The 25,703-nt window shown below is 46.9% G+C and overlaps 1 protein-coding gene and 1 long non-coding RNA gene across 2 annotated transcripts; one reads left to right on the forward strand and one right to left on the reverse strand.

The window, feature by feature from the left end:
* The first annotated feature begins 13,058 nt into the window (after nucleotides 1–13,058).
* LOC142560886 (uncharacterized) lies at nucleotides 13,059–17,496 on the forward strand. The gene is made up of 2 exons (XR_012823465.1): nucleotides 13,059–13,407; nucleotides 15,066–17,496. It is a non-coding gene; the product is annotated as an uncharacterized LOC142560886 (long non-coding RNA).
* A 4,862-nt stretch (nucleotides 17,497–22,358) lies between these two features.
* On the reverse strand, nucleotides 22,359–24,237 carry LOC142559684 (uncharacterized). Its single transcript, XM_075671249.1, has 2 exons — nucleotides 23,779–24,237; nucleotides 22,359–22,861 (listed from the first exon to the last, which is right to left on the reverse strand). Exons 1-2 carry the CDS (start codon nucleotides 23,918–23,920, stop codon nucleotides 22,410–22,412), a joined length of 594 nt encoding a protein of 197 aa, XP_075527364.1. The 5' UTR covers nucleotides 23,921–24,237; the 3' UTR covers nucleotides 22,359–22,409.
* Nucleotides 24,238–25,703: the final 1,466 nt, after the last annotated feature.

Below are 25,703 nucleotides of genomic sequence, written 5' to 3' on the forward strand. Positions count from 1 at the left end.
GTATTAATGCGATGTTTGACAGCTGTTGTTTGGGCCAAAGGACGATCGTTAAAGTCAAAAATACCCGCCGTGGTTGCTCAGTGGCTATGGTGTTGGGCTGCTGAGCACGAGGTCGCGGGATCGAATCCCGGCTACGGCGGCCGCATTTCGATGGGGGCGAAATGCGAAAACACCCGTGTGCTTAGATTTAGGTGCACGTTAAAGAACCCCAGGTGGTCAAAATTTCCGGAGTCCTCCACTACGGCGTGCCTCATAATCAGAAAGTGGTTTTGGCACGTAAAACCCCAAATATTATTATTAAAGTCAAAAATATCTTGGTAGGAAATCAGAACGTGGTAGAGCGCACGAGCGTGCTCGGAAGGCATGCCGGGTGCAATCATTTTTTGTAAGTTGGCGATGGTGCAAGTTGCCGACTGCGACGGTAGAGGAGGATCGGCTGAATTGTCGTCTACTGAAATCGATGCTACAGAGTGATCCTCGAATGAGTAAAGTTGGGCCAGAGACATCCCGCGTGGCAGCACTTGTGTCGTCAAGCCAAAATTGACCACTGGCAGGCAGACGCAATTCGTCGTAATAGATAAAACTGTATGAGGTAGTGTGATCCCATGTGTAAGGAGGACGTCTTGCATAGGAGCCGCGATGTAGTGACCGTCGGGGACTGGTGGGGATCACACGAAATCAACGTAAGTAAGTGCCGAAGGTTGCAAGCGAACGAAGTCGACGGAACTGAGGCGAGTGGGGTGTGGTTCAGTGGGATCCAGAACAGGCAGGTCAAGGCGGAGAGTACTGGCGGAACAATCGATGAGAGCAGAATGTGCGGAGAGGAAGTCTAAGCCGAGGATGATGTCGTGGGGTCAGTGGGCGATGACTGTGAATAACACGATAGTGGAGTGATCGGCGAAGGAGACGCGGGCGGCACACATACCAATTACGGGGGCCGTTCCGCTATCGGCGACGCGGACAACATACGTCGTGGCGGGCGTGATTATTTTCTTCAGCCGGTTACGAAGGTCAGCGATCATTGCCGACAAATGCGCCCCAGTGTCAAGAAGATTCAGATGAGTGGGCAACGTCAGTAGAGGATTTGGTGGCAGTGCAGCAATGCAGCAATGGAGCAATGCAGCGTCACCTCGAGGCGCTGCATCGTCTAGTTTTCCGGCTGGGAGTGGCGTCCGCAGATATTCGGCGAATAGGAGCGACGGGGTTGGGGAGAGCGAGATTGTCGTCGTTGTGCCGAAGGCGAACGAGTATGGTGGTTCGGCGCAGGAGATGCAGTAGCGGCATAGGGACGAGAAGGGCCACCTGGGGGGCGAGAGTACGCAGTATAAGTAGACCGGGTCAGGGAACTCCAGCGACTGCGACAGTGCCGAGAAATGTGCCCGATTCGACGGCAGTGGAAACAAATGGGCTTGTCGTCAGCAGTGCGCCATTCAGATGGGTTGCGGAAACGTGGTGGGCAATAAGATGCGGGACGGGGCGGAATCGAGGAAGCCGGGTGGGTATCATGGCGGTGGGCTCATGGCGATGGGCAATGGGCGACGGGTGGGTATCATGGCGAGGGTGTGAAGACCCATGTTTGCGAACTCCTGGCGGACAACTGCCTGGATCAGGGAAACCGTTACTGCAGGTGCGTTTGAGGAGCTGGAGTCTAAGGCAGCCGGACAGGCGGCCTCGATCTCACGCCGAACGATCCTGGTAACATCGCCAGTGTTGTTGGGACGAGGAGCGTCGGCACAGGAAGATGTCGCTGGGGTGTTGGGCAGACGGGCAAACTGCTGGTCAATACGACAGCTTTTAGCGAATTACAGGTGGCGGCACTCTTCTATAACTGTATCCACCGTCGCCACGTTGTTGAAAACGAGCAAGTTGAAGGCCTCATCGGCAATGCCGTTGAGGATATGGGAAACCTTGTCAGACTCAGTCATGTGTGCGTCAACTATGCGGCACAGAGCCAAGACGTCCTGAATTTACGTGACGTTGGGCTTTATTGACGTCTGCACACGGCCAGATAACGCCTTCTGCGCGATAAGTTGGTGACCGTAGGGGTCGCCGAACAAGTCTTGGAGCTTTTGCTTGAGCGAATCCCAACTGGTAAGCTCATCTTCGTGCGTCCGAAACCGAAACGCGAGGTGTGCAACGAGGTGAAAGACTGTTGGCGAGCATGATAGTTGGGTCCCACCGGTTACTGCGGCTGACGTGTTCGTACAGGCTGATGCAGTCCTCGACGTCTTCCCCATTTTTGCCCGACAATACGCCAGGATCACGGGGAGCGGGGAGAGCGATGTAGGTCGTCGAAGTGGCAGCAGGTGTCGGAGCCGGCGCAGTTGAGTTGTCGTCGACGGGAGCCGTGAAGGAAGGCTCGACATACCGTCCACTGCGAAGCTCCTTGACGAGGTACAGGGAACGTCCACGGTCCACCTCCACCAGATATGTTACGTAAGAAGACGCAGACGAAAAACTATATACAAGTATATTTACAAGGAAATACGCCGCACTTGGCCAAGAGGCAACATCCCGCGCTAGCCTCTCATCGTCGTCGTCGTCTTCACACTGCTCGCCTCTTCGTCATCGCAAATACTGTTCCGTAGAAATATAATAAGATTATCCGGAACTGAGACGTCCCGTGGCCCCTTACTTTCCGCAAAAGAAGAAGCAATAACATCGAACTTTGACCATGCGACAATTCACTGCTGCGAAACAATGTATTTTTTTTCCTTTCGTAGGGCGCGGGCGCCGCAATGAAAAACCGAAAAGGAAAGTACGTTCGCCACAATCGGATGCCTACTTTCGGCACCTAATGTGGCTACCGAAGGAATATCGAAGAAAACGTGAGACGCTTGGTCCGCTGAGAACCATGCGCATACAGCTCGGCATCCCGTACCGGGGAGACAAGGCGTGAAATGTTTATAACATTAAACCCGCAAATTTCCTCAGTTGAAAATCTGAAGCACAACTTTGGAAATGTCAATGCTCCTTTCGCATCAAAAAGTTTATGAGAACTTTGTAGACATAAAGTTTCGGCATCGATATCCATACGCTCCGTAGATTCCGCGGCCTCCGCGAGATGCCGCGGCGAGCCCGTTCGCCATCAAAACGCCCTTGAAACTTTCTGCTCCTTGCGTTATGTGACTCCCGATGCATGGGCGTGGCCGCGAAATCCAGCCCGAGTTCGCAATGCTCGCGGTGAAATGTCTTTTCGAGCGTGAAAAAGACATTGTAGACAAAATCCAGAATGATTTCCGGCTCCGGAGGTTGCTTTGGTCGCCGGTGCATGGACGGCACAAAAAAATTTCGGGGAGGAGGGGGGGTGCCTGAAGCCTCATAAGCCCCCCCCCCCCTTGACTACGCCCCTGCACATGAAGGACAAAAGCCTAAGAATGCAAGGCACGTGGTGAAAGATTTGCGGTAGCTTTTGCAAAGAAACGGGGGTAAATTATTGGCTACTATGAAAAAGCCTTGGGCTGACCAGTTCTGGCTAATAATTAAGCTCGTTGACAGAAAGTTACATTCCTTAGACAAATGAGTACTGTAAAGAGCTGGGCCATGGCTTTCAATGAAAGGTAGTAATGAAGAACAAGTCTTAGAACAGCCGCCTTCATGTTTTATCTTGAATGTCCGGATAAATATTTAAAGGAGGGGGAGATGACTCAGTACCAGGTTAAGAATAACGTATGTAGGGCAGGCCCACACATCATTAACAATGGCAAATGACATCGCTGATATTTCTGGCTCGTGTTGCGAACATTAAAATATGAACCAGTTTCTCTGTCAATAGAGAGGTTTAGCTTGTCCGGTATTCCGGTGAAACGCAGGCGGACGCCCGGGGCGTTGGGTCGTTGGGTCGTTGGGGCGGAGGCATAAACGTGATCTGTCTGCATGGTGCAGCCACCTGGTGGCGCAGTGCTCAAACAGACAGAAACAGCTAATATTGCAGTAACCAAGTGTATTTCACTTTGTTGCGGGTGTAAATTTTTGGCAGCAACATGATTACGCCAGTACCGAAAATTTGCCGCGACGTGACAATACCAATTACAGCCGCACGGTTCTCAGAACATTCAAGCAACCAGAGAGGCACCATGCTGTAATGTTTTCCTTGTCATATTAGTATGTATGGAAGATAGGCTTAGTCACATATGTATACTAAAGGCAAAACATTTTCATTAGGGAGCATGGTTCTTTCTTTTTCGTTTCTTTTTCAACTTGGAACGAGAGAAATGAGTGCAAGATGATTATTGTTGGTACATTTATATAGCGACAGCATGCTGATTATTAAACATAGAGTTACCGTGAACCCCGGAAACGCATGCAACTATATAAAGAAGTGAACCTTAGCAAAGCTCCACAACCATAAGTCCACGTCAGTTCAAATGCATATGCTTAGAAAAACAAGCTTAAAATAGCATAACTTACAACATAATTTAGCCGTCATACATACCACTCATAGGGGCTAGCGGGGCTGAGTTCACCAGAAATGATCCTACAAAAAGCCTTTTTTGTTGAAAAAAAACGAAATCTGTGTTCCTGTTAGGGTTTGAGTTCATAACTGTTCATTTTACTGCCAGGTGTTCCATACACGGCCCTCCAACAGTTTCATTCCTTTCTTTCCAATGCAGTTACAATCCGATATTATTGTAGCCCAGTGTATTTGACCACCATTTTAATGTTTCAATAATTCAAATACTTAACTCTAAAGAGTACTAAAAGTGAAATATTTTCATGTGGCTAGTTCCATCAGTGAGTAAAGTCATCCTTAGTCTACTCTAACTTCTGTTGTCTTAAATATCGAATGCTGTGTCGTATTGGGAGTTGCACCAGTAAACACAATCGGAACATAAATAAGTTTGTACACCACAGATCTTAGAAGTTACCCATTGACAAATACCTCCTAAAATTGACACAGTGCTTAAAAAGCCTGAGTATGTGAAAGGGAGCAAAGGCTTTGCAAGTTTAAAAGCAGTCCATCAAGAGCGATGTGTTTTCAGGTAACACTATATCATATTAAATACAAACGGCAAGTGGAAAGTAGGGTCCCCAGATTATATTTGGCCATGGCCATGACATTACGTGATATGATTATGAGATACTTTCAGCTGTCCACATAGTTGACAGTGCAAGCCTTGCTTTAATTAGAAAGCTTGTCATCAAAAGTTGCCACAGTAGACTGACGCCTACTTGTATGTAATGGTTCATTGGTAGTTCTGTGGGTTTTTTCGTCACCCCACTTGGGAGAACACTTAACACACTCCTTTTACTATTGCAAACAAATCCTTTCTTTCAAACATTTCCACTTCCCCTATCCATAGCCTTCATTTTAATCTTATGCACCTTACCTGCTTATCCTCATCGACCCTTGAAGGGAAGAGCTATGCGGAAATCAAATGTTACTCTAATGAAGGCAAGTCGCTTTGTCCAAACGTTGACTCCAGGCAGAGTATTCTCTTGTTAAGTGACGGTCGGTCACATAATGAATTGCGTGCATGGTGCTGTATTTTATTACAGTATTGCACTGATTCAAAGATCTATCTACAAAATTGTTGAACGGATGCAATTCGTTCTACGTTTCAAATAGCTTGCCCTACACAAAATCTTGTACAGTAGGGTGTAATTTAAAAGCACAGTTCATTTCTGCTCAACTTGTAATACCTTCACTGGCCAGGCCATTGCTTGACCAAGTATGCTGACCAACTATCCCTGGTTGACAGCTATCCCTGGTTAAGCCATAAGTACAAGGGCATCTCCGAGCCGTTCAAATGAGTATGGAAAAGAACATTTCCGCAATAACTTTGGTTTATTCACACTAAGAATAAGATATTCTGACAGGGCTGCCTTTGTTGGCTCGCTGGATTGAAAAAGCGCACATGCATGAATCACTGCATGCTTTCATGTGGAAAGCTAGCATTTGTATTGTGTCATTGTTTCACGCTACAAGTGAATCATCTATTTCATTATTGCGGAAAGTTGGGCTAGCTGGTGTTTAATCATTACACCTTGCAGCGAGGGTCGTGTGTTCTTGTGTGTCATCGCCTTGTCCCTGTCAGTGCGCTGCTTCACCACCAAGGTATGATCATCTATTTCATATTCCAATGTAGTTTTCGATGACCGTAGATAAAGAAATATGAACTGGTAATTTTGACTACCTAAAACATAGACTATCATAACACCGACATGATCAGGTAAAAAGAAAGCAGAGCAGTTCCTGACTTCCACCTTTATTTCCTATGCTAGCGAACGTGCCATAAATGTCGGACACGTAAAGTGGGCAGCCACAACGCAATGGCACCTGAATTTCACAGGTGCAAACACCCCGTCAAAAATTGCAACCTGTTGCGCGGAAAGACATGCGTATAGTGCATTTTATATGTATTGGTAGTGCGCAATCAAAGAACTGCGGCGCAGAGAAATCGTGAAGTTATTACAAAATCAGCTATATTTATACCGCCTTCGCTGCAACCAAGAACATTACCAGAAAGCAGTTTCTGTCTTTTACGCACATAACCGAAGCCAGATTCAAAGCAATGCATGTTTAGAATGTTCAAAAAACAGCGCTATTTTTCAAAATCCCGTATCGTTAACCTGCATGACGCCTCGTATTACGTTGGAAATGGAAAGGCAAAAAATAAAGGTAAATACAAAACATAAAAATGAGTAAGTCATTGCGCACTGTCTAAACTACTAAATACTATTGCATACAGCTTTAACGGACGACTGTCAACAGCAGACAGAATAAGTTACTGATTTGTAGCACACACCAAAAAACACGTAGTATGAGCTGTAGGAGTGCTCGTTTGCAGGAACGGTGAGATCACTGTGACCACTGTGACTATGGACAGCAGTTCATGGCGAGAACCGCTAATTTGTTAGTCACTGTGCAAGGAGTAAATAATATGTGCCTCTAACGTGCAGCTTCTCCGCAGCACAACGTAGTACTGAACCTCACTGACAAAAACAAGCAAGTTGGAAACATCTCGCTCGCACGAAGACACTAAAACCACGAAACTCAAGCTAAACAGTTATTGGCTTAATTTTGTTGATGGTTTGTCATAGTACCAGTACAGTCAGATATGTATAGAACATACCGATACTTCTTCATTGCAGTAAAAATTTATGCGATGAAGCCGATAGTCTTTCGCGTAAAATTTTATCGCAGCCACCGAAATTGATGAGAACATCTCGCAAAACTTGATTTGCAGATATATATATATATATATATATATATATTCAGCGAACGCTTTCGAAAATCTATAAAATTTGCCTGTGGTAGTTGTTACAGTTCAGTTTATGAGCCGGTATACTCGAGTTAATTTGTTAACGAAACGTAGTTTCATGCACTGAAGCACACAAGTCACTGGAACGCCAATGCATTTCTCCTCAAATTTCGGGAATTTATACCCCCAAAGTGGTGTCGTCCTGAGAATTCGTTCCAAGTGGATCCGCTTTGCACAGTCAACTGCTAGAATTTGTAATTTGCAATATGGGTCGTAATGTAATTAGTTGAAAACTTAATTAGTAAATATTTATTAATTAGTACATTTTGCATCTCAATTTTTTTGCAAGTATTGTCCACCATTTCGAGTAGACCAGCTCATGAACTAAAATTGAGCTTTCTGCCACAGGCAACCTTTAAAAAATATTAAAAGTGTTCAGTAAAGCAATGAAGGTGGCTAGTTGGTGAACGTTCATGGTTATATTGCGCTCAGTTTTACAAACACGATATTAAGGAGGGACAGGACGTGGACGGACGCAGCACAAACTACCAATTGTTTAATAAAGAACGCGCTGTTAAATACTGTTAAAGAACAAGGAGATATGGTGCGGGGGGGGTACATATAAAAAGATATGACAAGGTGACGACATGTGATTATAGTTTGGGTCAGGCATACGTCGTTCACATGCACCCGTTCGCCCTGGCAAACTCTACCTCAGCTTTGATAAGCGCGATGGACGGAGTGCTTACGCGCATCTCTTTTTCTTTAGCTATCGCGAGCGCCTCCCATATTTCCCATATAATGATGTTCCGATGACTGTGGTGCTTTCTAGTACTAGAAAGCACCACAGTCATCGGAACATCAAAAACAAAAACGGAGCGAGAAATATGGGAGGCGCTAGCGATAGCTAAAGGCAGCCTTGCTGGTGCGGGATTATCTTACTGAGCTATGTCGAATCCTCGGTTGCGGTAGTTGGAAGTTCAAATCCCCCGCCCGTTTCTTTATTTATTTTTTCCTCCAGTGCACTGCATCTGCAGGCTTGTAGTGACGCCTGACACCGGCGAAAGATGCCGAGAGCGAGTGGGGCTATACCAATACAGATAAAACCAAATAAGGAAGGCCCACTGAGCTTGAAGAAAAGCACTCCCTCGCCAAAACAGGAATTGGCCTCCCTGGTGCAGTATTCGGCCACAACCTCCTTGATTATATCTACGATTAACCAATGGCCCGCAGTCCCCAGAAGCTGCGGAGCACCTGACCAAGGCGGCGGTCGGGTCTGTAACACAGCAGAGGGTGCTAAGAATCTCCGGTTCCGGACAGGCCGCCAATGGAAACTGACCCTTGCAACGTTTAACACCATAACCCTCTCGAGTGAGGCTAGCTTAGCTGGACTCTTTGAGTGAATATCAAACATGGTTTGGGATATCATCGGCCTTAGTGAGATTAGAACTGGTGAGGCTTCATCATCAAGAACACCAACAACAACAACCTGGCTACCTGCAGGGCAAAGGTCTCTCCCATACTTTAACTACTGCGGTCATGTGCTAATTGTGGCCATGTTGTCCCTGCAAACTTCTTGTTCTCATCCGCCCACCTAACTTTCTGCCGCCCCCTGCTACGCTTCCCTTCTCTTAGAATCCAGTCAGTAACCCTAAATGACCATCGGTTATCTTCCCTCCTCATTACATGCCCTGCCCATGCCCCCCATTTCTTTTTCTTGATTTCAACTACGATGTCATTAACTCGCGTTTGTTCCTTCACCCAATCTGCTCTTTTCTTATCCCTTAACGTTACACACATCACGCTTCTTTCCATAGCTCGTTGCGTCGTCCTCAACTTAAGTAGAACCCTTTTCGCAAGCCTCCAGGTTTCTGCTACCTTATCCATATTAGTAATAATACTGCATCTGATTCTTGCCTATTCCTAGTTTCTTCACTGCTTTTATGCTTCCTCCGTTCCTGAGAGCATGTTCAATTCTATCCATATTATACTTCCTTATGTCAACTGTCTTACGCTTTTTGATTAACTTGGAGAGTTCTGCCAGTTCCATTCTAGCTGTAGGGTTAGATGCTTTCATACATTGGCGTTTCTTGATCAGATCTTTCGTCTACTGCGATAGTTTGCTGGTATCCTGCCTAACGGAGTTACCACCGACTTCCATTGCACACTCCTTAATGATGCCCACAAGATTGTCGTTCATTGCTTCAACACTAAGGTCCTCTTCCTGAGTTAAAGCTGAATACCTGTTCTGTAGCTTTATCCGGAATTCCTCTATTTTTCCTCCTACCGCTAACTCATTGATCGGCTTCTTATGTACCAGTTTCTTCCGTTCCCTCAAGTCTAGGCTAATTCGAGTTCTTACCAACCCTATGGTTACTGCAGCGCACCTTGCCGAGCACGTCCGCATTTCGGCCAGGGTTAGCGCTGAGTATGAAGTCTATTTCAGTTCTAGTCTCGCCATTCGTGCTCCTCCACGTCCACTTTCTGCTATCCCGCTTGCGGAAGAAGGTATTCATTATCCGCATATTCCGTTCTACTAACTCTACTAATAACTCTTCCCTGCTATTCCTAGAACCTATGCCGTATTCCCCCCACTGACTTGTCTCCAGCCTACTTCTTGCCTACCCTGGCATTGAAGTCGCCCATTAGCATACTGCATTTTCTTTTTACTTTACCCATCGCCGATTCCACGTTTCTAGAAGCTTTCGACTTCCTGGTCATCATGACTGGATGTAGGGGCGTAGAACTGTACGACCTTCAATTTGTACCTCTTATTAAGTTTCACAGCAAGACCTGCCACCCTCTCGTTAATGCTATAGACTTTCTGTATGTTACCAGCAATATCCTTATTAATCAGGAGTCCGACTCCCAGTTCTCGTCTCTCCGCTAAGCCCCGGTAGCACAGGACGTGCCCGCTTTTGAGCACTCTATATGCTTCTTGTTGTCTTCCTAACCTCACTGAATCCTATCATATCCCATTTACTGCCCATTAATTCCTCCAATTCCTCCACTGATCTGGAGAGGCAAAGCAATAGGGTGGGTCTAAAAATTAATCTGCAGAAAACTAGGAACTACTTCAGACAGGTAGTGACTGCGGATCCTGATCATGAGACTGAAATAATGAGAAGAATAAGAATGGCCTGGGGTGCGTTTGGCAGGCAATCTCAGATCATGAACAGCAGGTTGCCATCATCCCTCAAGAGAAAAGTGTATAACAGCTGTGTCTTACCAGTACTCACGTAAGGGGCAGAAACCTGGAGGCTTACGAAAATTGTTCTACTTAAATTGAGGACGACGCAACGAGCTATGGAAAGAAGAATGATGGGTGTAACGTTAAGGGATAAGAAAAGAGCAGATTGGGTGAGTGAACAAACGCGAGTTAATGACATCTTAGTTGAAATCAAGAAAAAGAAATGGGGGCATGGGCGGGACAAGCAATGAGGAGGGAAGATAACCGATGGTCATTTAGGGTTACGGACTGGATTCCAAGGGAAGCGAAGCGTAGCAGGGGGCGGCAGAACGTTAGGTGGGCGGATGAGATTAAGAAGTTCGCAGGGACAACATGGCCACAATTAGTATATGACCGGGGTAGTTGGAGAAGAATGGGAGAGACCTTTGCCCTGCAGTGGGCGTAGCCAGGCTGATGATGAATTCCTGCAATAACACTGCTTGGCTCACCTCACTAGATAACCTTCTAGCGTTAAACGTTGCCAGATTCAGATTCCAATGGGGGGCTGTCCAGGCCCAGAGATTCTTAGCACCCTCTGCTGCGTCGCAGGTCTGACCGCCGCCGTGGTCAGTTGCTTCGCAGCTGCTCGGGACTGAGGGCCGGGATTCGATCGTCGTATTCATATAGGAGGTTGTGGCCAAGTGCTGCACCAAGGTGGCCAATCCTGCTCTGATGAGGGAGTGCGTTACCGGTTGTGATCACCGAGATCAGGCCGCACTGCAGGCCTGTGTATGCTAGTTTATCTACAAGCGAATTTTTTTTATATCCGCTGGAAAATTGCATGGCACCGGGATTCATACCACGGTCCTCTTGCACGTAGGGCGGATGCTCTACTTCTGCGCCACCGCTACAGCCTTTGTTGCGTAGAAAATTGTCACCGAAGGTTCCGCTGCTCCTCGTCTATTTCAAGCGTCCGCGCCAAAACGAACGAACTGACGTAATCGCCACGTGACCATCCTATTAATCGTTCTCGGCGGATCAGCCAACGCCGACGTCGCAGGAGAGACACGCGGTAAGCCACAACAAGCGGTGAGGCTTACACATTGCTAAAATAACGGCCATGCCCGTACAAAAATGACTGTTAATTAACCATTGATATATTGTTGGGGAATTGTTGAAACAACGGACTTCAACAAATTTTCGAGAGCAATTGAGTTCACTCAACCCTTGCACAACAATATTACCGTTGAGTGTTCTCAATAAACAATTTATTGGGTAATTTTTGTTGATTTTCTAGTTGTTTTTTTTTGTTGTGTAGTAGTTGAGTCCAGTATACCATAATTAGGACTCGCATATGAAGACTTTCCAAACATTTATTGCGATGCGTTCCAACCTCATTCCTGTCACTCTGCGGCAGGTAGGTTCTTCTTTCGCCTCGCTTTCATTAAAAGAAAATAATGTGTGACCGATGGGGTGGAATCGAAGGTCGGCCGTCGAGCCCGGTACTGTAACCAATAGGCCACGAGCGCGCGCATACTCCTCATTCGAAAGCCAGTAAGCTCTGAAATGCTTGGAGCATGCGCCGCGTGCCACTTCCTGGTGCTGTCGCTACAGCTGGCGCTTTGAAGCGCCTATCTCCGGGACCGCCCCACTTTCGTAGCCATTTTCGCTACGTATAAACTGCAACGTTAGACTAGATTCATGACCGCCCAAGTTGATAACGATTTCTTCGCCGCTGTACAAATGCCATCGTCGTTTTAACATACACTAGATGACATAACCATTGGTACGGTCCGAAATGAGCACGTTTCGGGCAGCAGAAGAATGCGACATTCCCTTGCAAACACGGTGACTACGCGCATGTGGAGTTCCCCAAAAGTAGACACGGCGGCAGCGCGGCCGGCGATAAGACAGGTGCCGATAGGCGACGACGCTACCTTCGAGCATCGGATGCGCTGTGGGAACCGTATGATGCAAGCGCACACACGCTACAAACATACACGGGTGAGGTCTTCGAATTTCCTACGACGTACGCTCTGTCCGCAAAGGAAATATAGTTTTTTTTCCAGTGTGCGTGGTACTAGAGATCAAAGAACGAACCCGCTTTGAGATCGCAGCGCGCAGCCGCTATAACCATGGACTTCAAAGATCTTCAGATTCAGCAACGGCCGCAACAGTATCACATCTAATCGCTGTATCTGCGGCTGCTCCCGTCTCTCGCCTTGCAAGAAGCACGCGTTTTATTTGAGCCTCGCCGAACTGTCGTCGTCTCATCTTCCAAGCCTGCAGGTCTCGTATGTTCAGTTAAGAACACCAAAGTGAAATGAAAGAAATACAGGTAACCGGCTCTTATCATACCTTACTTGTCACCTCGTCATCTGCAAAGGCATTACAAACTATTTTAGAAGCTTTATTTTTGTAAAAATAGCAGAACTAGTAGTAATCTTTATTTCTAGGTGACGCGACAAACGTCAAGGTAGCGTTCGCGTGTGTTTGTGTGCGCGCAAGCGGGTGCAACCGCGCTTCGTTTTGCGCACACTTTTGCAACAGTACACACGGTTACCGCTAGTTTCGTATTCGCATTTTTTGGTCGTAGTATTTATTGTTTGCGCTACAAATTAGGTTGTTCTTAAAAACTTATAAAGGTTAGCTGATTAAAAATTATTGCTAATTAATTGGCGGTTTTTAAGTGCCTTTATGTTGTGTTTGAAAGGTTTTTATAACTGAATACGATAGTGAAGCTGTGAACGGCTTTCGGACTCAATTATTCGGTTGGAGTTGTGCGGTGGTTGGCGCCTCGTGCTTCTTGATGAAAGTATTTTTTTCTTTTCAGAAATCATGATGCACGTTTTAGTGAAATGTTTTAACGACGATAAGTGGGACGTTTATCCGTTGAAGTGGTTGGCTCACCCAGCTACTAGTCTTCTACTGATGTGCGAGCCTGGTCGTTTTGATGAGTTGGGCGGCAGAGGTCATGATGCCTGTTGGAGAGAAGGCACCCCGAAACAGTCGCAGCCGCACTTCTGAAGATAGGTAAGTAATCTCGTTTTCTTGGGCACGTAGCCTCTTTTTCTATTTTGACATTGACGAGCGTGAGATGTTAAGCACACCGTTCACTTTCTTCTAGCAAACCCCATGCCCCAGAGCAAATGCGCACGATATTAACTCTCGCTGCCTCCGTCAGTTCGTTTGATACAATGGTAGGCGAAGAGGCAGCGGCGCCCCATGTGCGTAATATTGCATTGCTTCATTTGTTCCTGTCTAGTAACGTTTCCTTCATTTGTATGAGAGAACACAATTGGAACATAAGGATCGGCTTCTCTGCGCAGTGATAATTTTGTACAGTGGCCACGTCATCTTTCATGGGGGCTCACGTGGGCCGTCTAAGCGCTTGTTATCGCGTTCCGATACGTGAGAGGCGCGCTGCCTTTCAAGGTATTTAGGCAGGCACTACGAGCTTATAGGAGAACCGCGACAAATGTGCAGCAGGTGTGCAGCTGTGCTGCGCTTGTACCACACTCGTACCGTAAGGCAGTGTTGCACTTCACGCTTACACATTTCGTAACTATGGCGGCCGCCGTGGCAATGTGGGGCTCGAGGTCGTGGATACGATCCCTGCAGCGGCCGCATTCCAAAGGAGCGGAATGCAAAAACGCTCGTGCATTGTGCATTATTGTATGCACGTAAAAATTTCCAGGAAGTCAAAATTAATACGGTGTCCCCAATTACGACGTGCATCATAATCAGATCATTGGTTTGGCACGTGGAACATCAGAATTTTTTTTTTCGTAGTGGCTCATCGTATACCATACGGTTAGTGTGATCACCTTTTGTGCCGTAGCGGTTAAGCGCGCCTCGATTTAGGTTGCGGCTAATGATGCGGCGCACCGCGAAATATATTTCGCTTCTCTGGGATTTGCGGAGAACGGCCAACCGATTAGTCACAGCTTCCGTGCGGTGACTGTACACGGATACACAGCGCAAATGAACAGAGGTGTGGTGACGACGCCGGCAAAGAACACAGCCGCCGACGGGCTCACCTTATCGCCTATCACCGCCAAAACTATTTGAGTTGGACCGATACGAATGTGCATTGCTTCCAGAAGCGAAAGGAGCGCCAACCGGCGCGCTGTCGCCTCGAGCTAAGCGTCACACTCGAGTACCGTTTGCGCGGTGAATGAAGAATGACGCGTGCATGAAGCTAGCTCACTGCGCGGACGCTACCGCGAAAAACGCGCAAGGGGGTGTACGCGACGTTCTGCACACAAATCGCGCGGGATGATCGGAGCCACGCCGGAGCGGCTAGCTTTAAAGAAGCGGTACATGTTCTCACTCGTAGGCACGCTCACGCTCGCATCGCTGTCGGCCTATCTTTAGGTCATTCCTTCTGCTGGACTTCTACCCAAAGATTCCATATCTGCTTGGTATCTGCTATACACTGTCGCGTGGTCTTTGGTTCTGCGAGAGAGCCGGGAATATTTTTCCCCGCTGTGAAACATCGCTGTGCGTGTTTTAGTTAACATTTACCGTAGCAACCCATTTCTTCCTTTTCTCGACGGCACTCGTACAGAGTCGCAAATTTTTACTTGCCAGTATAGTGTGTACTTCTATTTCGTGCGTAGTTATGTGCATTGTGTGGCAGATTCTTAATCCGCGTAATCTCATTTTCTGTCCACATTCCCTTCTCACAGGTCACGCATGCAGCAAATTCCCAGGTGCTAAAGTGTTCTACGCCAAACACACCTTGGCGTCGTGCAAGAGACGCCCGTTGATATGTGGCTGATTCACTAGCAAGCTCTCATCTATGTTGTTTTAATCGCGGTGAAAGACGTGTGATAAAGCTTGTATATATTTACGTGAAGTCATTTGTTTCAAGTCTGTTATTTTGCCTTCTCACAGTCAGCTGTAGCTCTTCCTGTGATGTGTTAGTGTACGAAACATTTTAATGCAACATGTTCAGATGTATTTTGTGTATTCACATGCAAGCAGCTTCAAGTGTTCATGTGTTCAAAGTTGGTTGTTACAAGGGTGTACTTAAGCCCTGTCTTTTGAGTCGCTTTGCCTTCTAGTCATAAACTTAAGTCGAAAGTGAAGACCACAATGATCGTTTTGATTGAATTCATACTGCTACGGCATGAGCCGGGCGAGCAGAAGAGGAAGAAGACGTTAGCGTGTGCAGCCTCGGGACGCCATCTTGACTTCACCATCAATCTCGTCCCTTAAATAAAGCCAGTTTCACATTAACCGTAACAGTTTTGTGGTGGAGGTGCGGGGTAGTCGAGCGAGGCGTCGGCTCCGGCGTGGTGCTTGCTGCAGCAGCTCCGTCGTCTTGGTCGAAGTACCCCGCACCTCCACCACATCATCGAGGTAGCACAAACAAATTTCCCATTTAAGTCCTCGGAGGATAGTATCCATGAATCGTACGACTTCGTTATTTCCTACAAGTCCGGGCGTCGCCACGCAGATGCGGACTGTCTCTCCCGCCTTCCTCTGACGACGACGGAGTGTGATGCAGACAATTTTGATAACTGTTTTGCTCCCATTTCTTCTACATTCCCAGACTCGACGACTTTCAAAGCAGAGCAGGAAAATGATATTAGTTTGGAACCTCTATTTGTAGCCGCCTCGCGTCCTGGAGCCACTGGCCGATTTTGTGTCCGCGACGGCCTGCTTTACAAGACCAATTATTCAGCTAAAGGCGCACGCTTCCTTCTGGTGGTGCCGCAGAGTCTGCGAACGGACATACTGAGAGCCATGCACGACGATGTGACCTCTGGCCATCTAGGATTCATCAGAACTTTGAACCGGACACAGGAGCGTTTTTACTGGCCCAAAATGCGGGACACAGTCAAGCACTACGTCGCCAGTTGCGACCAATGTCAACGCTACAAACGCCCTACGACCGCTCCGCCAGGTCTTCTCCAACCTCTGCCGCCGCCTCGCCTGCCATTTGAACAAGTGGGTATCGATCTTCTGGGCCCATTTCCCCGATCATCTAACGACAACCGATGGGTGATCGTATGTGTCGACCATCTGACCCGTTACGCGGAAACGGCGGCCGTACCATCTTCAACAGCTGTGTCCGTTGCAACGTTTTTGCTTCGATTCATTATTCTTCGACATGGTCCCCCCCGTGTCATTATTAGCGATCGCGGTCGTCAGTTTGTTGCGGACGCCGTAGAAGAACTGCTTCGTCTCTGCAGTTCACAGTTCCGTCATTCAACGCCTTATCACCCTCAGACAAATGGGCTTGTAGAACGTACGAACAGAACTCTAACTAGCATGCTGGCCATGTACGTATCTTCCGATCACAAGGACTGGGATGACGTACTCCCCTTCATCACCTATGCTTATAATACTGCAAAGCATGAGACGACCGATTACAGTCCTTTTTATCTCCTTTACGCACGTTCACCGCTAAGCTGCATTGACACTATACTACCGTTTGACTTTCACAGCGAGTACTCTGTTGCCAAGACGCTTTGTCTTGCCGAAGAAGCCCGGCGTATCGCTCGCCTTCGTACTGTGGCATCGCAACACCGATCGAAAGAGCGCTATGACAGCCGACACCAGTCTGTCTCGTACGCTAAAGGAGACTTTGTGTGGTTGTGGACTCCGGAACGTAAACGTGGCTTATGCGAAAAGTTTTTACCCCAGTACACGGGCCCATTCGTCATTGTAGATCGCTTGAGTGACTTGACGTACGTGGTGGCACGCTTGACGTCCGCTGGTCGTCGGTCTAGCCGGACCCAGTTAGTACATGTTGCCCGTCTTAAGCGGTTTCACCCTGCGCTTTCCGAGTGATTTGGACTTGCCCAGCGGGCTTCGCCTGGCAACCGGGGACTGCTACGGCATGAGCCGGGCGAGCAGAAGAGGAAGAAGACGTTAGCGTGTGCAGCCTCGGGACGCCATCTTGACTTCACCATCAATCTCGTCCCTTAAATAAAGCCAGTTTCACATTAACCGTAACAATATGTATATGTTTTTTCAGATGTATTTACACTGCTAGAGTGCTGTAGGTACTAGCCTATGTCTCCAGGTTCGATGTAGTGGTGCCTTATGTACTGTAATAATGTTTCACGTTCACGCATCTTTAGTGTAAATAAAGGTACTTCAAGTTGATCAGTCTCTGCTTTGATTTTGCTTGTTTTATGAGCAGGCACCGGGGCATGCAAGTGTGAACCGCAAAGCAATTTCAATATATGAATAAAAATCCACTAGCCCAACGAAACGTCAATCATATTTCAATGGCGACTTCTGAAATCTCAATGCCATCTCAACTGCCACAATGTGCTTTTCAGTGCTGTGGCAATAATAATTCAACAACAGGTCAACAGAACTATCACAACGTCAGTTCAGCGGAGAATCAATGGTAACTCAACAACCATTCAACAAAACGAACACAACGGGCCGTCTAAGCACAATGGACTTTCAATGGTATTTCAATTAAATTTCAGTGGCCAATATTCAAGAGTCCTCAACACTCAGCCCAACGATTCTCCAACAAACTCTATAATTCCTCAATAAAAAACTCAACATTGACCAACGAGAGTTCAATACCTTCTCAATAATTTTTTGTACGGGTGTGCGTCTGCTATAGAGGTCTCCCTGATGAATAGCAATACGGGGTAGGATTCCTAATCCATAACGATATAGCAGGCAACATTGACGAATTCTACAGCATCAACGAGAGGGTAGCACTAGTAATCAGGCTCAATAAGAGTTATAGATTAAAGGTAGTACAAACCTACACTCCAACGTCCAGTCAGGACGATGAGGAAGTAGACCAATTTGATGAAGATGTTGAATTAGCCATAAGAAAAGTGCAAACTCGGTATACAGTAGTAATGGGTGACTTTAATGCAAAATTGAGGGAAAAGCAGGAGGGTGAACAGGCAATTGGAAACTACGGCGTCGATTCTAGAAACGCTAGAGGGGAGATGCTGGTAGAATTCGCCGACAGCAATATGCTGAAAATAATGAAAACTCCTTTTTCAGGAAATGTAGCAACAGAAAGGGGACCTGGAAAAGCCCAAATGGTGAAACAAGAAATGAAATTCATTTCATACTTTCTGCCTATCCTAGCATAGTTCAGGATATAGAACTGATAGGTAGGGTAAAGTGCAGTGATCATAGGTGAGTGAGGGTTAGGATTCTCCTCAATTGGAACAGCGAAAGAGTAAAATTGGTCAAGAAAAAAACACGTTAATTTAGAGGCAGTAAGGGTAAAAGCAGACGAATTTAGGCTCGCACTTTCAAACAAATATGCAGCCTTAGAACAGAGAGGTGAAGATGACATAGAAGTAATGAATGAAACCGTAACGATTCTGGCTTTAGAGGCAGCAAGTGAAGTGGGAGGCAAGGCAGTAAGGCAACCAGTAGGCAAGCTGTCCCAAGTAACAAAGGACCTAATAAAGAAACAACAAAGAATGGAAGTCTCCAACTCAAGAGATAAGATAGAATTCTCCGAACTGTCAAAACTGATCAACAAGGCGAAAATAAGTGATATTAGAAATTATAAGCTGAGAAAGCCTGAAGAAGCCGTAAAAAATTGACGCAACCTGAAATAACTGACAAATAAACTTGGTATTGGACAAACCAAGATGTATGCACTGAAAGATAAGCCGGGTAATATCATTAGCAATCTCTAAGGTATACTAAAAGCAGCGGAAGAATTCTATACTGACCTGTACAGTATCCAGAGCAGTCAGAATGTCTCAATTAGAAACAGTAATGATCAGGATACGGAAACTCCTCCTATACCTAGCGATGAGATCAAAAGGGCTTTGCAAGACATGAAATTAGGAAGAGCGGCCGGAGAAGATAGAATAACAGAATTTAATCAACGATGGAGGAGACGTAATGCTTGGAAAACTGGCGGCGCTTTATGCGAAGTGTCTATCGACTGCAAGGGTCCCAGAAAACTCGAAGAATGCAAACATTATACGAATCCATAGAAAGAGAGATGTTAAAGAATTGAAAAATTATAGGCCCATTAGCTTACTCCCAGTATTATATAAAATATTTACCAAAATAATCTTCAATAGAATAAGGGCAACACTGGATTTTAGTCAACCAAAGCAACAGGCTGGCTTCAGGAAGGGATACTCTACGATGGATCACATCCATGTCATTAATCAAGTTATCGAGATATATGCAGAGTATAATGAGCCTCTCTATATGGCTTTAATAGATTACGAAAACGCATTCGATTCAGTAGACATAGCAGCAGTCATAGAGGCATTGCGTAATCAAGGAGTACAGACCGCTTACGTAAATACCCTGGAAAGTATCTACAGAGATTCCACTGCCACCTTAATTCTACACAAGAAAAGTAGGAAGATACCTACAAAGAAAGGCGTCAAAGAGACAATCTCTCGACTGCGTGCTTGGAAGAAGTATTCAATATAGTAAACTGGAAAGGTATAGGAGTAAAGATCGACGGCGAATACCGCAGCAACCTTCGGTTTGCCGATGACATTGTTCTATTCAGCAACACTGCAGACGAGTTACAACAAATGATTGAGGTCCTTAACAGGGAGTGCGTAAGAGTGGGGTTGAATACTAATATGCAGAAGACAAAGATAATGATGAATAATCGCGCAAGGGAACAAGAGTTCAAGATCGCAAGTTAGCCTCTAGAATCTGTGAAGGAGTACGTTTACCTAGGTCAACTAATCACAGGAAACCCTGACCATGAGAAGAAAATTCACAGAAGAATAAAAATGGGTTGTATCGCAAACGGTAGACATTGTGAGCTCCTGACTGGGAGCTTTCAGCTATCATTGAAAGAGGAATTATAGAATCAGTGCATTTTACCTGGTGCTAACATATGGGGCAGAGACTTAGAGACTGACAAGGAAGCTCGATAAGCTAAGGACCGCACAAAGAGAGATGGAACGAAGAATGCTAGACATAACTTTAAGAGACAGAAAGAGAGCGTTTGGATCAGAGCAAACGGGTATAGACGATATTCTAATAGGCCCCAAAGAAAAAAAATGGCGCTGGGCAAGTCATGTAACGCTTAAGATTAGACAACTTTGGACCATTAGGGTGACAGAATGGGTACCAAGAGAAGGGAAGCGCAGTAGAGGACGTCAGAGGACTAGGTGGTGCGACAAAAATAGGAAATTTGCGGGTGCTAGTTGGAATCGATTCCCTAACAGAATCTTGGATAAGAAATTTCTTGTCATTCCGTAAGCAATTCACCGTCGTCGATAACTATTTCCAGTATCAGCGATGAAACATCTGGTGTACCACAAGGAAGCGTACTCGGACAATTACTTTCCTTATCTACATCAACGACCTGCCATCCGAAATAACGTCATCCATTCGCTTGTTCGCAGACCATTGTGTGGTCTATCGTAAAACCTGCTCACCTTCTGATCACGTGGCTCTCCAAGGAGATCTTGACCGTATTACTAACTGGTGCTTTTCTTGGCAAATGACCCTTAACACTGATAAATGCAAACTAATAACATTCACCCGAAAACAGACATTTTCCGCTTTCGATTACTCCCTTGATAAGAACCCCGTCACACCCACCCACTCATGCGACTACCTCGGCATTGTCCTTACACCTAACCTGTCATGATCTGCGCACATCGAAAAAATAACTGCTAAAGCTTCACGTACGCTCGGTTATCTCAAATGTAACCTGCGCGATGCTTCTGCCCTCACCAGACAAATCGCCTATCAGACTTTCGTAAGGCTACAACTGGAATTCGCAGCCCCTATCTGGTCACCTCAACAAGCTTACCTAATCGGAACTCTCGAATCGGTCCAAAACCACGCCGCCCGCTTCATTGTCAGAGATTATCACCGCGACTCTAGCGTGACTAGCATTAAGTCATCGTTATCTCTCTCATCTTTTGAATCGCGAAGAACCATAGGATTGCTTTGTCTATTTCACAAAATAATCCATAGCATGCGCCCGTCTACTCTGCCGCTCACTCGTACATCTCGGCGTCTGCATAATCATCTCAGTTTCCAGCGTATCTTTGGCCGAACCGATGCTTTCAATTCTTCCGCGTTACCACGTGCCATTCAGCATTTGAATAACCTAACAAACGACATAGTTGACATTCTTGACCCTGTATCCTTCAAAGCAGGCTTATGCATATTATTTTTCAATACTTCACCACAACTAAACCATACTGTGCACCTAAGTAAATACTTTTAGCGAAATTGTATAGCTTCTTGTTTGTTTCGTATGAATGTTTGTTTTGTATTGCTTTAACATTTTCAGAGACTTGTTCTTTCATCTTCACCAGCTACCATTTGTATAATTTCTTGGTACTCCTTTTTTGCTACTTCACACAGTCGTTTTGTTTCATTTATCGCGCTATTTATATTGTTAGATATTTGTTCTTTCATGTTTACTCGCGAACAATGTATAATTTCTGTTTACTCCTTTCTTTTTTCCTAATTCCCTATATCTTCCCATCACGCAATACTGCTTCGGGAGCCTGTGAGGTAAATGAATAAATAAATAAATAAATAAATCGGTTGGCGCAGGGCAAGGGTAATTGGAGATCGCAGAGAGAGGCCTTCGTCCTGCAGTACACATGAATAGGCTGATGATGATGATGGTGATGATGATGATACTATAGTCCCCGTGAAACTTGAACAGAGGCCCCATTCAATCTCAGTGGGCTTCACTGCACATCGAGTATGCTTCACCGCAATACATTTTGCATAATTCTCCGCATAGCATTCTTTACTGTGGTGAAGATAACGCAAATCTGTCGACCATTTGGAAATACATACAAGACCCCTGCCCATATATATATATATTGTAGCATAGCCATGGCGTGCTCGCAATAACGCCAGACCAGTGAAGCCTCAGCGTAGTCAGTAGAACAAAATGAACGTTTATTCAAAGGTGTAGAGCGTATTTATAAGTAGCCGAGTGGCAGGAAGATAGAAGGGAGCACGTGTTAGTAGAGATAGTCCGAACGCGAAGGATCGCCAGATGAGGCGATAAAAGGTGCGCGCACTTCGAAAATGCGTTAAGTTGCAACATTCCTTCCTCCTCAGAAATGAAAGCGTTGCACTGGCTTGCGTTCTCTCGTTGAGCGTCTCAGAGTTTGTTGGGCGACACCTGTATGCAACGGGGCCACCGGAATATCTGGTGCCGCAAAGTCTGGAGAACGGGTGCCATTTGGAATGCGCCGAGCGGTTATGCCTTCATCCGGATTCACCGTTTCTGGATGCTGTAGTTGTGTTGCTTGGTCCGGCTCACTGCGATGTGTGGTGGTTGTAGTTACTGTCGGTTTGACGCCTGGTACTTCCTGTCGAGGGCGGACCTGGTCCACGTGCCGCTGGATGACTCCGTCTGATGTTTCCACGGTCACCATTCTCGCTCCCGACGTCGCCTTCACATGACCGGGCGTCCACTTGCTCCCCACACCGTAATTGCGGGTATACACTTCACTTGCAGGTAGCGGCAGCCAGTCATCTTGGTCCTCTTTTGGCCCTGCAAGTGCTGGAGGAAAGCATGTGTCCAAGCGTGAGCGTATTTGATAGCCCAAAAGGAGCTCTGCTGGGGATTTACCCGATTTTCGCGGAGTCCTCCGGTAGTTAAATAGCAACCGTACTAGGTTCTCTTCCAGTTTTCCTTTCGTCATTTTCCGAAGACCATCTTTTATCGTTCGCACTGCCCTTTCCGCCGCACCATTAGACTGGGGATGGTATGGAGCGCATCGAAGGTGCACAATGTTGTTGTTTGCCACGAACAACGCGAAGTCTTGACTGGCAAATGGGGTCCCGTTGTCAGAAACGATCGTGCGCGGTATTCCCAACCTGCTGAAAATGCCACGCAGACAGTCAATGGTAGTCTGCTTTGAGGCATGTGACAAAGGTATTGCTTCGAGCCATTTGGTGTGTGCGTCGACTACTACGAGTATCATTTTTCCGCAGATCGGACCCGCGTAGTCAATGTGAATACGGGACCACCTTTCGCCTGTTTCAGGCCAGTTAACGACGGGAGCTGCAGTTGGCATCGGCAGATTTTGCACACAGTACTGACATTGTGCAGACACGTCTTCAAAATTTTGTCGAGGCCTGGCCACCAGAACAAAGAACGAGCGACAGATTTCATTGCCGGTGAACCCTGGTGCGTTTCATGTAGAAGATGCAGCACTCGCTCCCTAGCTTCGGTCGGTATTATGACCCTATTACCCCAGTACACCAGTTCATGTGCTACGGATAATTCGAGCTTGCGGTCAAAAAACGGCAGTACGGCCCGGGCCATTCCGTTTGCGTTTCTGGGCCACCCATGTAATATGTACCGTTTGACCTCGACCAGGACAGGGTCAAAAGCCGTTAATGCTTTCAGCTCACGCGTTGTTATGGTGCCATTGTTCAGCTGGTTTAGCGACAGCACATATTCGGGCGGCTCACCGTCATCGTCAGATTCCGAAGATCTTTGCGGAAGTCGGCTGAGGGCGTCAGCGTTCAGCATCTGTCGTCCTGGTGCATACTGTAGCCGGTAGCGGTAGGCCCCCAGGTGGAGTGCCCAACGTTGTATCCGTGCGGCGGCCATTGTGGGCGTCTGCTTGTCCGATTTCAGCAGGCCCAACAATGGCTGGTGGTCAGTCACTAAGGTAAATTCCCGACCTAGAAGGTAGTCGCGGAATTTCGTGACGCCGAATACCAGTGCCAGTGCCTCTCGCTCGAGCTGCGAATAGTTGCGCTCCGCCTGCGTTAATGTTCGCGAGCGGAACCCAATGGGCCTGTGAACGTTACCGGTCGTGTGAAACAAGACAGCTCCCACACCGTACGGAGACGCGTCACACTCAAGTTTAAGTTCCTTCGAAGGGTCGAAATGAACTAGAACCTTGGCTGTTTTAAGGCTTTGCTTGGCAAGATCAAACGCATGCTCTTGCGGCTGTTTCCATTGCCAGCGTGCGTTCTTTTCAAGCAGTTGATACAATGGGCCAAGTGTGGTTGACATGTTCGGCAGAAACCGCGCGTAAAAAGTAATCATACCCAAGAATGAACGAAGCTCACTGACATTACAGGGGCTCGGTGCCATCATGATAGCGTCAAGGTTTTTTTCTGTCGGATGAAGCCCATCACGATCGATCCGATGGCCTAGATAAGTTACTGCTGGGCTGCGCAAGTTGCATTTATCGAACCTTAGCTTTACACCGCGCTCTCGGAAGCGCTGTAAGACGTTTTTCAGCCTTTCGCCGCCGTCACTCGCTTTTTCGGAAATGAGCACATCGTCAAGATAAGCCTGTGCTCCTGGAAGGCCAGCCAATACCTCATCCATTTTCCTTTGGAATATTGCGGGCGCTGAGGCTATACCGAAAGGAAGTCGATTGTAGCAAAATAGCCCTTTTGGCGTATTAATGACGCAAACTTTCTTCGCGTTATCGTTTAGCGCCACTTGATTGTATGCATCCCGTAAATCCAAAGTGCTGAAATAGTCCCCATCGTGTAATCGGGCAAACATATCCTCAATGATTGGCAATGGGTATTGCTCAGTTGCACACGCTGGATTTACTGTGGCCTTGAAATCGCCGCAGATTCTTACTGCGCCGTCTTTCTTAAGCACTACGACTATGGGCGTTGCCCATTCAGAGTGTGCCACCGGCGACAGCACGCCCACAGAAACTAAACGGTCTAGCTCGAGTGACACTCGCTCGCGTAGCGCGTATGGAATGGGTCTGGCCTTGCAGAACTTGGATACGGCGCCTTCCTTCATGTGCAGGCTGGCTGGAGGACCCTTGATTAGCCCCAGTTCCTCGGAGAACACGTCGTTGTAGTCATTGAATATGCTGTTCACGCTGGATTCGCTCGAGTCATTTGTTGCCGCCGAGTTCTCTACAAAACTAACCACTGGAGCACCTGCGCTGTTCAGCCGCTGGATTAAATCGCGACCGCAGAGGCTTGGTCCCGCACAGTCCAAGACTGTCAGCGCACACTCCACTGTCACCCCTTTATGACAAACCTGGAGCGCAAGTTCCCCAAGTACTGGAAGGCGTCCTGTGTAGCAAGATAAATTGAGACTGGACGGTTTCAGTTTCGGCCATTGCTCACGGTGCTTATAATATAGTTCACGCGGGATGACACAAACGGGCGACCCGGTATCAACTTCCATGCTCAGCTGCACACCGCACCAATCAAACGTTCGGCGGATCGGCGGTTCCAGACAGCTTTTTCGTTGGGATACCAAAGTCCAAATGTGGGTGGCTTCGGATTCCTTGTCGGCTGAGGCTTCCGTCCCCAAGAGGGTGTTAGTTTGGGCGGTCCTTGCCGTGCCTTGTTCTCTAGCCCCGCGACTTCGACATTTCCTTGCAAGGTGACCACGTCGTCTACAG

Source organism: Dermacentor variabilis, chromosome 10 (genome assembly GCF_050947875.1).
Source record: "Dermacentor variabilis isolate Ectoservices chromosome 10, ASM5094787v1, whole genome shotgun sequence".
Taxonomy (NCBI): domain Eukaryota; kingdom Metazoa; phylum Arthropoda; class Arachnida; order Ixodida; family Ixodidae; genus Dermacentor; species Dermacentor variabilis.